General features: G+C 36.4%; 1 protein-coding gene across 1 annotated transcript in view; it reads right to left on the reverse strand.

Moving 5' to 3' along the window:
• Nucleotides 1-17,677, reverse strand: part of CTNNAL1 (catenin alpha like 1) — a 58,760-nt gene that overhangs the window by 12,472 nt on the left and 28,611 nt on the right. Inside the window, exons 4-11 of the mRNA XM_055706446.1 lie at nt 15,575-15,694; nt 13,326-13,415; nt 12,842-13,012; nt 11,610-11,810; nt 8,661-8,747; nt 5,015-5,173; nt 3,299-3,391; nt 2,839-2,989 (exon numbers count right to left, since the gene is read on the reverse strand). Of these exons, the coding sequence (XP_055562421.1) occupies nt 2,839-2,989; nt 3,299-3,391; nt 5,015-5,173; nt 8,661-8,747; nt 11,610-11,810; nt 12,842-13,012; nt 13,326-13,415; nt 15,575-15,694 (1,072 nt within the window). The remainder of the gene's footprint in view (nt 1-2,838; nt 2,990-3,298; nt 3,392-5,014; nt 5,174-8,660; nt 8,748-11,609; nt 11,811-12,841; nt 13,013-13,325; nt 13,416-15,574; nt 15,695-17,677) is intronic.

Here is a 17,677-nt window from a genome sequence, read left to right on the forward strand (position 1 = left end):
TAGTGTTATCAGAAAAATGCTTTTTTTATTTGATGTGTCCAGCACATTCAGTCACCATTCAATTTTTGCCTCATAAGCTGTATTCCGAACTCTCTAACAAAGCCAAACATTTAAATTGGTAGTACAAAAATACAAGTTCTTAAACTGAGGAGGAAAAAAAAAAATATATACCTTCTAACTGTATTTCTATCTTTTGGTACACACAATCACATTCTACTAGGAATAAAGCACTTGTTACATTTTAGTCTGTAAAATCAAGACACTTTTACCAATCTCAACATTAAGACAAGTATCATGAGTTATGAGAAGAATAAAACCTTATATAATATTGTGAAAATTGTGTTTGGAGGCAAAAGTTTTGTGAACGCCACTCTTATGATCTCTTGGAAAACAAACATTTTAGTTTATTTATGGGGTCGTCAGTCATGTTTTCAAGGAGGAAAAGAAATGTTGAAAGTGGCAATGTAACTTTAGGGTATTTTCTGGAAGCAAAAAGGTGGGAGTGTTTGGGTGAGGTTTTTTCCTTTCTTTTCTTTGACAAGAGTCACTCTGAAGTCCAACAACAGAACACAAGCAAACAAAAAGGGATTAGCCCACAGTAACTGAGAAAAACTTTGTAAAAGATAGGTGGATATAGGAGACCACATTATTTCTAAGGAGACAACTGACAGTTAATATGAAACAGTTTAGATTCAGAGAGGTCTCTTACCAGGCCAGGACACGAGAGAAGGAAAATGGAGACAAGATTTCTTAAGCATCGTTTTGGCAATACAAGACCTAATACAAGCCCAAGGCCACATAAAGAAAACGAGCTACACTTAATATCTTACCAATGGTATCAGAACACTTTATGCTGAAAGAACAACTGAGAAAATAATAGATGCTAATTAGAACGAACTCATCTGGCGATGCCGAACAGGAGGAGATAGTCTTCATTGCACCCAGACCCACACACGCACACTATAGCCTCCAACACGCGCAGCAGCACCTACCCATTCACTTCTCTCTCCTTCAAGCAATGACATGGGGTTGCCTTGTGACATGATACTTCAAAGAAATTGGAAAGCACCACTTGTGGAAAATATCTGTTATCTGCTGTCAACAGCCACAAGAGAAGAAAAAGTTGCTAACTACAGGAGTGGTTGGGAATCTGCTGCAATACTTCAAAAAGTATTTGTTTGGAGAGCCAAGTATATGCTTTGCTGTGGCCACATGATTTATTATTAATATATTTATTACTATTTAAATATAAATATGTATACACACACATATATAAATATATAAAAAGGTTATGATTCAATCCTGCTAGACCATTGTATGAATATGAAAAAATAAATTACTGCATGATCAGCCCTCCAAATTCCAAATTTATTGTAACACATGAATATTAGAGTAATACTGTAGTTTAAGCTGTATTATATAAAATTTAATGCTACGTTTAAAGGAAGTCAGTATGCCCTTGGCTCTCAAAACAAAGCAAAAAACCACTGAAAGTTAAAAGGCCCATAAACAGGATCTCTGCTTGCTACACATCTTTACATGGCATTCCAGACCAAGGTGGAAGAATAGACAGGATAACAATCATGTATTTCCTTTAACAAGTCTTCAGGCTCAGACACACGTTCATCTAGGAATCATCAGCAGCAATTTAAGACATTGCGCTCTGTGGTTGGTTGTTTACTGTCCTCACAACAAAGCTGGCACAAAAGAACCGCTTACACAAACACCTGATCAAGTACAGGAAGTTAAACTGACAAAATGAACTCTAAAAATGAAAAAAGGTCTCATGTTAATAGGAAGATGAAGTACTGTAGTGATAAAGTGTCATCTAACCTGAATAAGGATTGACTTTTTCTGTATATTAGATACAGAAAAATGAAGTCCCTGTGTTTAACTAAACCTAAACTTTTAAACCTGAGTGATTTTCTTAAAAATACAAGACATTCAGTATTGTTATATATTACATTCTGTCTGTATGCAATTACACCTTAAAGACTGAAACAAACACGTAGCCACAAGTAGTATGACAGGCTACACTAAAGACATCATCTGAAAAAAACCTGTTAAATAAAAATGAAAGACAGAATGGCTTCCATTTTAAAGGTAAATTACCCTATGCTAAAAGTAAACAGAGAATTATTTTCCTAAGATTCCAAGGTTTTCTTCTACATGTTGTATAAATACCAATAAACTTACCAACCAAAGAAAATATCCCAAGATTGTGCAGAGTCGTCAGAGATTCCATCCAGGAGAAAGGACAGCAGTTTAAAAATCAAATAGCTACATTCACTACATTATGAAGCGAATACAAGGCAAGGTGACAGTATAGAATATATATGTATATATATATATATTTTTTCCAGAAACACAGGAAATAAGTTAAATGTCACACAATTTAAGTTATATCTTGATAGTCAGGAATAGATATGTCCTAGACAAACCAAAAGGCAGGATGAAAGCCCTGTATCCCTAATATTCGAACACTGCTGGCAAAGAGCTCTGTCAAATACTTTTGTGTCCTTTGAACAGTTCCATTTGATTTTGCTGGAACTAATCACAGTGTGGAAATTTAAACATACCCGATTTTACACAAATCAGGCCTTTAAATTTTCGGCTGTTTTTTCTTTGGAAAAAAATCCAATAAGCAGCCTAAGTCAACATCTATACAAAACCAATGGATTTGGATATTGCCACCTAGATTCCACATTGCCATATGGGATGAGGGACTGTTTATTGCGCTCTTCTCTTAAGAAAATAGTATTTCCGAAATGACACTTAAAATTATTAGACTATGTGGTTTGAAACTTACATTTTTCTATTTCTACATGGCATTCTTACCTCTTCTTCCTTCAAACACATCGTTGATTTCTCTTAACAACATAGACATGTCACTCAGTTGAGACTCCCAGGCCTCACAGAACACCTCAAGATTTTCTTTTGCAATCTTGCTAGATGGATGTAATGCCAGTGTTTCTGCAGCAGAAATTATCTGTAGAGAGAACAAAATATTTGCTATTGGAAGTCCTAGTACAGCGTTGCAGATGAATTCACAAATGCCTTCACACAGGCAAAACACAAAATTAAACTGCTACTATAATGTCTTTGTAGTGTATTCATTTGACATTTGCAGGCTTGATGATCTTCCTCATGCATTCCTTTGGATACTGCCCAACACTGAAGCGTAACTCTTACTTAGTGCTGCTTCGAACCGTTCGATGTTAGGTCTCAAAAAATTTCATACAAGTAACATTTATTGATATATGTCCAGCAGAAGTGGTGAGATAAAAGCTAAGCATACCTGTGGGCCAGTGACCTGAAAGGTATCTTCTGCATGTATACAAGTAATCTCAAGGGGCTCAGTTCCAGAAACATGCCTCAGTAAGCGACACATCTAAATATTTTTTATAAAATTCAAAAAGAAAAGAACGGTAGAAAATATAAAATTAGTAGTAAGAAAAGGTGCACACACACACAAACACACAGTTATTTATAGTCCTTTCAGAAACTTACTGGGGACCACACAGCTGGGTGTTTCTCAGGGGATATTTCCGATAAAAACTAAATTTACAATAAACATTTACAATAAAAACTAACAGGGCTAAATCCTGACTTGGAATATGTAGAAAATCACCAAAAGAAAGAAAAGTCTTTATACATAAATACAACAGCAATTTCCCATATTTGTGACTGAATAAACCTGAAAGTAATCAGACACCTAAGGAACTTGGAAAAATTGTAGCACAAATGATTTCACCAAAACAGGCTTACTCAGCAATTAGCAACCATGTGAAAAATTTAGTGTTTTATCATCCAGAGGACTGAATTATCTTTGAGCAAATCAGTGTAAAATTAAATCTATAGAAGAAATACTGTTTGCTTTCACAGTAACCGAAATGTAGTCATCTCTCCCCCCCCCCCCCCCCCCCCAATAAGATTAAGAGTGAACTTTGAGCGGAGAGGAACACTGCTGTTTTCAGATCAAAAAGAGAATTTGTAAGACAGAGACAGCAGATATGAAACCAGCTGCACTGTCCATCATCAGAAATGCCATAAGGCTTCCTATACAAAAACTATTTAATCTCATGGTTATGCCTGAAAAAAAAAAAATAAAAAAAATCAGTGTCTCACCAGGATACTAATTAGTCACAGAAAAAGGGGACATTAAAGCTGAAATTAAAAATCCACAGTGCTGACTTGCCAGTCCCAGAACTTCAAGGGTTGCTTCTGCATATTCATACTTCTGGGCCAAATCCTCAAGCCCACATGATACCGGAATTTTTCAGAAATTAGCGAGTGTAAGATGCCATATAAGTATAGCTGCTGGCATCACCATGTTGCAGATCAAAATGAGGTATCTTTGTAGGTCTCCTACTGGTACAGTTACATCTGCTCATCTGAGACAAAAGAGCAACAAGGTACACAGAGGGGAGGCAGCCTCCGCAGCCATGGTCCCTCAGTAGTCTTGGAAGTCCTATTTGTTCACGTGTATGAATACTACCATACAAAACCACAAATGTATTAGTACATGAAACATGCACTGTTTTTCACAAAGGAGAAAAGATTTTTAATGACTGACAAAAACTACACGAGATCTTCAAAAGAGTCAAGTTCACTGTATTAAGAAACTTACATTCCCAGTATTCTTAAAATTGTGTCTTTGGATTCAGCTGTTGCTGGATGCCTACTGCTTGAAAGAAAAAGGCTATCGTCTCTACTTGGAGCTAGAAACCTGTTTTTTTTAATGACTATTTTAGCTCCAGTATATACATGCAGATTGAGTCTAGATCCAGGAGAACTAGATCTCTTCATCCCTTCTACAGCAACTGTATGCCACAGTGACAACTCTGGCTCAGACCCTACCAAGAACAATACAAAATTAAACAGTATACTAGGAATTCAAAATAAAATAAAAGACACAAAACCACAGACCAAAGCCTTCCTAAATAATAGATTAAGGCAAATCCAGCCACTCCGATCTAAGTGCCTTACAAAATGAAAGCAGCCATGAACTCACCTCCACAAGTTGTTCTTTCTGCTCTGATAGCTTGCAAGTATATTCTGCTACAGCTTCAAGGTTTCCTTCTACTCCTGTGATTTTTAATGCTTTGAGAACCATATGATCCATATGGTATTTTAGCAGATCTGCTGCCAAAGATGTTGCTGCACTGTGGACCTTGAGTAGCATTAAAATAAGAAAGAGACATAAACCTTGGAAGGAAAAAAATTCATCCAGTACCATGTCAAATAAACTTAAGAGACAGATTGATTTTTCAAAGAAGCAAAAAGATGCGCTATCATGAAAGCTCATATACAGCCTGCATATTGGCTGGGGCTTTAATTCTTCAATTACTATTCAAAGTAAAAAGATAAAATGCACCACACTCAAAAAGAAAAAAACAACCAAATATGGAGAGAAACAAAAGAGCAGCTGAGCAAAACAAGGATATGATCACACTGCGGCTTTCTGATGTTACAGCTGGGAAAAAAACCCAGGTGCATGAATTTGCGGGGCACCAAGTTCAGCATAATCACGGCACAATAGCCACGCTACCTCTCATGAAGAACACACATTAAACTGTGTGAGACAAAATGAAGTCACTCAGCACCTGAGTTTATAATTCATTAGAAATTAAGTTCCTATGAATAAGTTGAATTCTCAATGATGCAAAGAAAAGCTTGACTATAATCAGCTTGTGACACAGCCTTAAAAAAGTAAAAAGCGTCTTTTCTGCAAGGGGACTGAAGCCAGAGAAGGGTCTTGGAGAAGTCTCAGACACTCTCCCTATATCCCAACAAGCAAGCAGAAGCTTCCCTTTGAAACACAACCATAAATCCAGGCAGACTTTCAGACACATGGATCTGCTGAAACTCTGCTGTGAAGGACTCTGCTTGATAACAGCTATCAGTGACAGCTGCTGCTAGTTCTAGTGACTAGTCATAGGAGGTTTACCTATGCCTTGTAATCAGCCCCATTTTAAAAGCGTAAGTAAAACCAAAATAGCAACCTTTTTAGAAATAGGAGGGCATTCTGGTAAGACGATTATAAGTCTTACAATATTATACGCACTTTGTTGGACTGCGCTGAATATACAACAAAACTTGCCTGTTCAAGAAGAAAGTATTTTTCAAGTTCTTATGAATACAATGAGCCTCAAATTGTGACACTGGTGGGCCTTGACACTGGAGAGGAAAGAACCTTTACTAGAAAGATATGTTGAGGGTTTTATTCCACTGGGCTCTACTATTTTTACCCCCTTCCCGGGCAGTACTTCCTGTGCAGTCCAGAATTAAGTTTTTGTTTGCTTGGTATTTTTCAGTTTCATGCAAGAAATCTGAATTGTTGCCTCAAAACCTGCTAAAACTGTTTTTTAGAGGGGGAAAAAAAAAAAAGCTATGACAATGTGTTATAAAGTATCTATAAAGCATTACTTGCATGCCATTAAAAATTAGCATAAATCACTACCCTCAGAAATGGAAGTCAGCTCTGAAGAAAGGATATCTGCAAGGCTTGTAGTGTTAAGAGTAGGAACAAGTAATTCTCATTTATATATAGGCCACATAGAGATTACCTTTTCATTAGAGATTCTTTTCATCCTGATCTAAAAAAGAAATTTACTTCTACTTAATGCTGTCTCTGATCATTCAGCAGGAAAATCATCCCAAGGAAGGAACATACATTTTGTTTCTTCCATAAAGTGACAGAGATGGGAAAGAACTACTTTTAACAAGGCTGTCTTGTGTCTTCAGCCACCCAGCTCTCACAACACTTAAATTTCACCAACAGGGATCCTGGTTGCTACGCTGCAGCACCCAAAGTCAGACCGACAGGACAGTCCCCCTCAGCCTTTGTACAGAAGCATGGCTACTCTGGGATCAATCCAATCACTACATAGAGAACAAGGAAAATGACATAATACTCTGAATTTACTTGCAGAGGTAGCATGAATCCTGTGCATTTTAAAAAAGTTCTTACTAAGTAAGCTTTTATACTTTACAGGTCACCAAACCAAGTCACACAGAACTTAGGATTTATTAGTTTAGAAATTCACACCCACTCAATTTGCTCCACAATTTCTATGACAGCATGCTATGTTTTCACCTGCATTGCTTTTAATATGGAGCTACATCACAAGGCACAGGTAACCCACTACTTTGTGTATTATGCCACTTCTGTTAGCTGGTTTACAGAAGGTAATTTTCTATTACTGTAAGCTGACAAAATTCTTGTAAGTGTGATAAATGTGCAGTCTTTGTTGCATGATATTTTCATAAATAGAAACCTGTGGGCAGGATGATAAGGTAAGATTTAAATGTATGGAGCTGCAAGAAAAGTCAAGATACTAATGATTTCTTCCACATACTATATTCCAGCCACCTTCGTCTTTATGGTTTATGAAATTACATAGTTGCATGCTACTTCGACTGGGAACCTTTTCTTCTCATTCAACACATGGGAGCGATGTTACTCAAAAAGGATGATCTTAAGTTAAAGCAGCTGAATGTCACTCCAGAAAAGCTCTGCTACTGACTTCCTACATAATGTTGACCAAAGAAAAAACTATTAATCAAAGTGCACAAATTATGTATCCTCCATCTTCTGGGAGCCCAACACACTGCCTGACAGCAGAAGCACAAGGCACGTAACCGCAACTGAAAAATTCAAAACACTGTTCAAATCTTCTGGACAGCTGCAGGAATTATATTCCAGAAGACAAAATTTCTCATTTTGCCTCTATCAAAAAATATCCAGCATGATTTTTTTTGAGCAGTCAGGGTTTTCCAATTACAGCTCCTGAGAGCTCAGTCTACGTGAGTTCACCATACTTCCCCAACATCTTTGTACTGCTCTGTAGCCTAGTATTGAAATCCTCACTGTTCTTAAGTCTCCATTTCTCCATCTGTTTAAAAGGAACAATAACATGAAGTAGCTGAAAAGCTATCCGAATGCTTTGCAAATATTTTGGAAGCTGTCGGGCACAAACAATTCTGTATTTGTCTCAAATCTGTGGAACAGACAAGGCAGCAATGCTATCCATTAATGGCAGGGGGAGGACCCTGATCAGCAAGTACACTCCATCCCACGTACCAAATGAGGCAGCTATCTTGTATGCGCGGAAGTTGATACCCAGCATGCTTGCATTTAGGAAAAGAATGACTTACAACAGGCACAGCTGCCAACTGTCCAGAAAAATACCTGAGTATAAGGCACTGTCATAGCAAATTTCTGCTATAGAAATCAATAGAACAGGTTAAGTACAAACAAACAGCAAATGTAATTTATTCTTTTAAGCACACACTACAAAAAAAGTATTCAAAACAGTAATGCGTGCATCCCCAAGGGAAGTTTAGCCTTTACATTTAAAGTACTGATTATATACATAGTACTTATTTCCAAACGTCTTTTTTTTTTTTTTTTTTTTTTTTTTTAATAATTGTTGTCAGAGTTAGGAAACATCCTGTGTATCCAACAGATTTCTAATCGGTTCTAAGTAAGAACAGAAGATAACTGCATACTAGCTCCCTGATGGAATTCTGATTTAGCTAGCCTTGTCTATAAATAGATAATAGCCTTTTTGGGTACAGTATCCTATTTTACAACTTCACATACTACAAGAAATAAAAGCTTGTATTCAGTTTATGCTTGCTTAAACTAGACTTACCTCTCTTTTAAGTTCATTCATGCACTGGCATGTTTTTAAAATGGCTACTTCCAAGTCTTCCATGAGATCCTTTGTCTTCTGATTTTGCTACAAGCCAAAGAAAGCAACCAAGATTACATAAAAAAACCAGCAAATCTCGCCTTCATATCGTGTCATTCTTCAAGTTGCTTTAGAAGACAGCCTTTTCTTTCTAGATGCAATGTCTTCATTTGCACATCCTGTGTATAGTCTACCTGAAAAATTCTTTTATAGAAACATCTATCACCACATCAAACCTAAAAATAATAGTGATGCAAGCTAATTGACTGTTTCTGTTCAACAGGAATTTATTTTTAAAGCTCTCAGAGCTTCTTTTGAGGAAAAGGGCTTTCTTAAGCTTTACAACTTCCAAAAATCTTCTGTCTAAACATCCTAAAGTAGAGCAAACAGTTTGAGGTACTTTTAATTCTTTGGGTTTTTTTAAATAGAAACGCCATTTTAAAATAAAGTGGTACCTAAAACATTATACCAGATGCTCTATATTGAATTACAAAAAGGTTACTTAAAGCATCCTTGTAAGACTTTAGGTCATCATCTAATTCAAACAGGTGCAGTAGCTGAGAACATTTTGTTGAGGTAGCTTCAAGACAGAGCTCCCACTTCTGCAAACAGCACCTAACTAGGGAACAACCCAAACATCAAGAGGCACACGCTGGAAAAAGAATTAAGTATCAGTGATTCTGCATTCTTCTCCAAAATATATTGGAAACTATTCTCCTAGGTGGGACCATTAACACAGCCACAGCTGCAAAGAAACGAGCCCCTCGGAGCCTAAATTCACATAAGACAAAGGCATAGACACAGGGACCCTGCATTTTATTTAAAGGAAAACACACCCACCCAAGCTAATATGATAATTTTCTCAGGTATTCTCATCTGTTCTAAGTCTCAAAGCTACCTGTCCCTCAAATATAACGCTCTCCTTAAGTGTAGCAACACAAAATCACTTTTAAAACAAGGAACATGTTTTGCACTCAGTAGAGTGTCCTTTTTATTACTTGTACTTGCTTAATGTGCACGTTTGCTCCTTCTACATCAACTTTTTTTTTAAAAAAAAAAAAACTACACAAGTGAAGGAATTGCTAGCCAAAATAACGTTACAAGAAAACCTGAACAGGACAGCTGCTTGTGATCTTATGAGCTCAAACACACACAGAAGGGATTTCAGAAACATTTAAAATTCGATCAACAGCATTAGATTACCTGTTGCGCTCCAGCTAGTTTTCATTAACATACAATAATACAAAGAAGAGTAGACCAGTGATGTCAGTCTAATTTAGACGACCTAGGTTACAAGACACTTCTGTTCTAAAATACACTCTTCAAAGACTCACAGTTACTCTGCTTGCTAAAGGGAAGTATGGTGAGTGGAAACTGAAATAATTGGGCACTAAGATCTCTACATATCCCTCAGGTCATGTATCCAAAGGCATAATAATTTAATTTTTTTTTTTAATCAACAAACCCATTTGAATAACATTAAGTCCCTCAGGAAACATTCACCCTCCAATGAAGCTACAGAGCTGAAACTGAAAAGCCACTACAGTGAGCTGATGGTATTTTACCTGCTTACTGCATTTTCAGTCACAGCTGGGCTGAGTGATTTATTAATGAAAATACTTAATGCATAAGCACACATGCAAACCCAAGTATTTTCACGGATCTTATATATGCATAGTGTTGTATGCAAATTTATTTAGAGGTAATCGTTTTCCACCAGTAGCAGAGCTCAGAAATACCGAGTGTAGTAGTTTTGGCTGGGACAGAATTAATTTTCTCCACAGCACTTGGTACGGTGCTGTTTTGGATTTGTGATAAACACAGTGTTGATAACATGGGGATGTGTTAGCTCTTGCTGAGCAGTGCTCACACAGCTGCCTAACAAGGTTCATCACCACGACCAAGCTAAACAAAGTTTTAGTTTCTTATAGTTATGAGAGCCTGTGCAATGAATATTCAAGATGTTCCTTCTTTGTAATAACAACAGTCTGTATCATCAGTAAGAGTTATATGCTCTTCAAATTGTACTACCGTGTTACGAACACTTGACTGCAGCATGTGATTCTAAGAGGAGAAAAAGAACAAAAATGCTTTCTCATAATACACTCAGTTAAGTAAGTATCCTATACTAGTACACATCTGCCATACTTCAGAGTATTGATAAGATTTTGTGCTATATTTTGCCCAAGGAACAAGACTGAAAGCAAATCAGAATCAAAAACAGAAACTGCATTTCCACCTCTGATTTTCCTCCCCCTTTTTATCTTGTATCATCTTCAAGGAACGAGACAAGACAAATGAAAGAGGGAGACTTAACGTGTTTCTTTAAAAAGGAAAACTACAATCATTTCAATCTTGTAAATTTTTTTTACAATTTAATATTAATTTTACAAATTTAAAAAAAAAAAAATTGCCTGTAAGTCTTAGTATCTCTTTCATCTCTCTCCTTTCTTCACAAGATTAAAATCAGTCAATTTTTTAGAATAGTTCCCTTTTCAACAGCTTGTTTTCAAAATCTGTTGAAAACAAGAAATCGAAACTATGGTCACCGCCATGGGACCAACACAATAGATGTCTCTGAACCACTCCACCAGAAGACCTAACTGTTTAAGACTGTGCAATGATACCTCCACTCACTTCTTGTTTCCACTTACAGCTTTACTAAAATAAGCCTACCACCACTAGTAGCCTAATTTACCAGCAAAGAAGCAATGAAGGAATACCACTAGGGCAGGGGGAGGACAGAACACACTGAAGCTGCAGAAGCACAGAACAAACTCTGGCTTCCTTGATCAGCTGTCACTGTGAGGAATACACACAGTTCTCTCTTCCTAGACCAGAAGAAACACTGCATTAAAATTTCTTTCCAAAGTAGAGGTGAAAAGATTTACTTTGCTAAAAAGCTCTTACAGCTTGCATCCACACTGAAACCAGCTGCTCTAGTTCCATTTTAGCCTGTTTAGACAGCTCCAAAATGTGTTCTCTGTGCTCATGGCTGGTATAGGCAGAGTCTGTGAAGTCCTCCGTATGTTCCAGGATAACTTCCAGCATTGTCGAAAGGTTGTCTTTTGAGAGAAAATAAAGATTCTCACGAAGACCCTCCACCTTATTCTGAAAAATAAGCATATACATCCCTTGAGAATTTATGTGGTTATACAGTTGTGACGCAAATGCAGAAAGCAGATGCATCGTTTTAAATTTTATTTTTCTCCTCACTGCTCTTTTTTTGTTACTCGCTTATTTTCAAAGTAATCCAACAATCTGCCTGTCTCCCTACCCCCAGTTTAGGGTTTGGGATTTTCTTTTTAATGTAATAATACCATCAGCCAATTACTGGCCACTTATCAGAAGCAACAGCAAACACATTACTGTTCTACTAATGTCAATAAAAAGTTTTTAAGTTCAGTAATTTCAGAGATTGTGTATTTAGATTTTGTTTGATATTTCCACATCCACATAATCTGTTTTGCCTATTTTTCTAAAAATTTACATGTAGCAAATTGAATACTTTGAGGCACTTAGCAAAAATTTCAACCAAACTCTAAAGGGGTGTGTGTGTGTGTGTTATAAATAAATAAATAAAATAATAATAAAATCAAAGTGACAGACTAAATAAGGCATAGCTGTTCATTAACCAATTATGAAATTCAGAAAAGCCTTTATGAGGAAAAATCAACTAAGCTACAAGATACAACTTCAATTCATCACGTTTCCCTTGAATGACATTTTGCTCTTTTAAATGTTTGGACGACTATTTTTGTGTGCAGTTTTAAAAATACTACCAATTACAAAGGAAGAATTCTTCAATAATCATTTTAAAGAAGTTCTGATCAGTATGCTGATACTTAAAGTTTATTCAATGTCAAGGCATCACCTCAACAAAAAATTGGGAGTTCTGAATGCATTCTGATTCAGGAGGAGACTGCAAGTATCAGAAGGCATATTTTGGCAGCGACAATGAAATCATGATTACCTCTTGTCAGATTCTCTAACATTTGGGGACAGTTATTTAAGTTAACTGAAAAGTTAAGCTGAAAAGATGCAGTTCCCCCATGCTGAATTTAAAAATATTTTTTTCCCCAAAATTCTAGTTTTGAGGTTGTGTATTAGGCTGTAGAAAACACCACTTTTTCCACTCTTACCTTGAATTCTTTGATGCCAGAATATATACTGATGGGGGCCATCTCATTTTCTCCATTTGGTGTAGAGTCAGTTACAATTTCTATTACCTGTTCCAAAGCTAATCTCATTCGATGAAAAACGCCATCTTTGTTTATACGAGCAGATTCACAGTCTGGATGCCTCAGACAAGTCTTTTTAAAGAAAGCAAAGTAAGTATTATGAGAGAGTACACATGCAGTGTAGCAAAATTAATGTTTCTGGCCAAGCCAAGTCTGCAGAATGCATTAGAATATAATGAATTCTTTCTGTTAAACTAGCATTGTGATAATCAGAATTCATACCATTACTCAGAATATAAAGGTTTTCCTCTACTATTTACTCTGACACCCTTCTTCACCATGAAGTTTTATTAAAGTGGGGCTGAGAAAGAAGAGTCAGCTATCCCGCCAGATGCCATGCTTTGTGATTTATACAAGTTGCATAGGAGTGCTCATAGTCACTCACCTTTGAAGCAGTTAGAAGCATCATGGTGCACTTCTCAAGAACAGCCCTAGACGCTGCCATTCTAGCCTTTTTCTTCTCATCCTTCAAATCCTAAACACCAAATGAAAAAAAAAAAAAAATGAACTGACTATTACACAGTATCTAAAATGTTAACTATCTGTGATCCTGGAAAAGAAAATTTCTTGCTGATGGACAGGGTTGTGAGAAAGCTTCTTTATGTCTGACAACTGCTATTTTCAGCCTAACTCATGATCCAGAGCTTGCTTTTCAGACAAGTTTTAATTTATGCCTTTATTCTTGGCTCTATTCAATTCAGATTTCAAAGAAGGAAGATCTCAGAGATACAGAGCTTATGTAAACTGTCACTAATTTTGCTACCTTTATCATATAGCATTATTCATAAAACAGAAAAACGAGGGGAAAAGAATAGCTGACTAAAAATTTTCTGAAGTGGGGGGAGGGTAAGGCAGAGACAGAGAATGCCAGCTTTTCATTGTACTGCAGTGAAAGAAACTTAAAATAAATCTTTTGTCTGCTTGAGTGTTACATTTACTACATAACAGGTTAAAAAAACAGCAATTCCTCTGTAGAAAGGCATTATGTACAGAAACTTTTCAAAAACTCTCCAGGGAAAAGGATATACCCACAAAACTGAACTAAAGCCCCAGAAAAGTTCATCAGAAGGAAAGAATTTAGAGTCCAAATTGGGATGGGGGTAGGAGGGAGGGGAGAAACCATCAACACATCAGAAGGTCTAACAAAAGGAAGAATTACAAAGCTACAACCAAGTTCTTCTCGATGCTCGAAAAGAAAGCTGAGTGCTGTTTGAGTGTTAAACAGGCAACTGAATGCCACCAGCTGAAAAGGGAACAGAGTACAGGATGGAATTAATCCTAACATACCCTAGATTAGCAAGAAACCCCAGATAAATCAAAGCAGCAGTCTGTTTTGACATTTTTATAAAAATCTTATTTAGCAACTACAGAAAATCTTTAAGATCAAAATCACCACATTAAAAAAAGTTCATTTCTGAGATTCTGACGTTATACTCTGAGAAATCTGACCACACTCAAGTTTTCTAGCATACTAATTATAATTACAGTAAGGAAAAATACTTTGAAGGCTGTTTCCTCCCAATAAAATCAATAGTGCCACATAGCCTACACACTGTGAAGTGAGCACATCAAGAAAGTGCACATCTAAAAAGCAGTAATGAAACACACTTTCCAAAACAGTCAAGTAGGAAAGGAGGGGAGAGCCAAAGACCAGTTAACATTGAAAATCAATGAAAAACAGTTGAAAAGATTATCACTTACTAGTAATGGCAGCTTTCTCTTTCCAGGGAACAACTGCTATGAATATTTCAGGGAAAACCGGAGTTAATTTCCAAGCAGGTATTTCCCTTGATTATATATAGCTTTTCCAGAACTGATTCTTTGATACTGAGCATGTACTTAGCAGACTTGGAACACATCAACAGTAAAAGGAGATGCATGAGGTGGGCACGTTGTTCATACAAATTGAATTCTGAAATTTGCTCGACATTAGGGACTTTGTATATCTGTATCAGACCCTAACTGAGTTCTGAAAGGAGGATTTGATTGCCCAGGGGAAGTAAGCAGAGCTCACAAGAGAAGCCTTAAGCCTCAGCAAACCTTTTGTTTTCATGGAAGTAGCAGTAAAAAGCTTTCTGCATGAATGAAAAGCTTTGAAAGAGTAGCTGCGTGCAAGAAGTAAAACACCATGACCCCACCATAAAAAGGTTTTGACCCGAACCTGGAAAACTATTCCATAATACTAATAAAAACCCGAGTAAATATTTTATTAGGATCTAAAGATTTCATGTTTGGAGTTTTCTAAAATAATTACTCTGCTTTCAGATCCCTTCATTATGTGCAAACATCAAATGTTTCTGTCAAGTAAAAACAGACAAATTATCTATCAGAGTAATAAGCCAGAAAAGTTAGAGCCAAAGGACAGTGACTGAAACCAAAGAACATCTCAAATAACACGCACACAGGCTTCTGGAAGATACACAGATCAAACAACACAGTGATATTTCTCAGGCTGAGCTGTAAAGTCAAAAGATGTCCTTTGAGTGGAGCAAGGAGAAAAAGTTAGGTTTCAGAGATAGGACACCAGCAATTGTTTTGTAATAGTTAAACATCCCAGAACCACCCAAATCTTCTGGTGAATCAGATTAAAATTACACCTTACAACATCTCTCACAGCTTTTAATTAATACTTACATTTTGCCGATCTCCAGTTAAATGGGCAAACTCTACCATTTCATTTCCAAACTGGCTGAATATTTGTACAAACTCCTGGAAACTACTGACTTTTTCTAGTTGTTCCATTGTTGCAAGAACCTGCAAGATAAGCGAAAATACCGTAGATTATTAAGATGCTAAATAGAAAACATTATTACTGAACTAGGAATATCATTATTTGCAGACACTTCTAAATTGTGTTGTTTAAAATTTATATATTTTGTCACTATTTAAGCATTAATAACTCAACAGCTGGAAATCAAGTCTGAATTAAAAATCATGCTTCATCCAAAACGAGTCATTTATTGTCAGCCCTCAAAAAACATTTTCCTCACTCTTCCCAGTATAAAGAGTAGCAGTATTACAGGATTCGGTTTCCAGATTTAGCAAAAATGTTAGTCACATTAAATTTAAAAACATAAGTGCTTGAAATTAATATACAGATTATATCCCTATATTGTAACTCAATTTCAGAGTTCAATTTTGGATGCTTAGCTTTCATAGTTTAAAACCACAGTTGCAGTCAGACAGGTGTTCTAACAGCTGTGTGCATTAAAAAAAAAAAAAAGAAAAAAGCAACAGCATTCCAAAAAAACAAATTACGACTGAGTTAAATACATAGTTTTATACTTTCTGTAACAACTTACTCTAGCTCTGAAGATTATTCTCTCTATATAAAACAAAGAACTAAATGAACCAAAGTTGTATCAAGCTTTTACTCAAGATACATAAAAGCATGTGAAATCAGCATTTTTTAACACATTCAGCAAAAATTATCATAGAGCTTATAAATTACTGAAACTATTCTGCTGAAGTCATTACAATATGGTTTATAACAGAGATTAACATTAGGGGGTTTCAGGTTAGATGGATAGCTGCCAATCCCAAAATGATCTTTCAAATCCACTCAATGTCTTCAGAACGGAAAGAAAGTCAAAGCAGTTCTTTATTGTGTTTCAGACTGGAGATAAAATACTGCATGAAAATTTAAGAAACGGTACTTGAAAGGGAGAAACCTCAACTTATTTTTCTTGTCCTATGCCAAAAGTATCTTCCCCCAACTAAAAAAAGCAGTCTATGTACTTAATTATGAGAAATTAGCCCTTCTCTGCAACCCAAGCAAACCCTCCTAGTAGCACTCATTCTTTTGTAATAGAGCAGCTGGCTCAATCTCATAATCCATGTAAAGCAAATGTTCCACTAAATCCTGTAAGCACTGTGGAACTGACTGCTTTATCATGCAATATTAGACTGAAGGATCTGTCCGAGTATCTTATGTTATGCAGCCAGTTCCACAAAGGCTGCAGAAACAGGAACTTCTGTGATTCAGATGTTGACACATGAGCAAGGCTGGGGTATAAAGGACTTGCAAGGAAGCTGTGCAAAGATGAAGATGTGCAAATAGCAGCATGAGAGTGGAAGAAGCAGAGAAAGAACCACAGGACTGAGAAAGTGAGGATGTAGAAAAGTGAATGTGGAGAAAGGAGAAAAAACAAGTTAAGATCCAACTTTCTCTTCTAAGAATGGATTAAAAAAAATTAGTAATTCTACTCAATCATTCTTGGTTTAGGCAACTATAGTGCTTCATGAGTATGGTCTTCGTTGCAAGCAACTCTGTTACAGTATACCCCAGGGCAAGTGTTTCTGTCATGACAAATCTCTTGTCAAATAAAAATTTCCATGAAAGCGCACGCCAATTCTAGACATTCCAGGCAGAGCTGACGTTCCAAGAAACTACATACAGGGAGAAAACATATAGACAGCTCTAAATTTGTCTAAAGCTTATTCAAGAAGCTGTTAAAACACAAAATAACCTGTGATGTCTTCATAACCTTTCATTCTAAACTTTGTTCAACATGAAACACACAGTAATTAAAATGTACTTTTTTAAATACAAGGTTACAAAAACATATCCAAAAAGGCTTTAAGTTCCTATTAATATCTAAATTAGAACTTAGTATTACACAGCTACTGCTGCACTGTGAATGTCACCTTTCAGACGGCTGTCAGACTGACATCACCTCAGGGCACATCCATATTTGATCCAATCCACATAGTGCAGCAACACCCCCACTATCTGTC

The sequence above is a fragment of the Falco cherrug genome, chromosome 3 (genome assembly GCF_023634085.1).
Source record: "Falco cherrug isolate bFalChe1 chromosome 3, bFalChe1.pri, whole genome shotgun sequence".
Taxonomy (NCBI): domain Eukaryota; kingdom Metazoa; phylum Chordata; class Aves; order Falconiformes; family Falconidae; genus Falco; species Falco cherrug.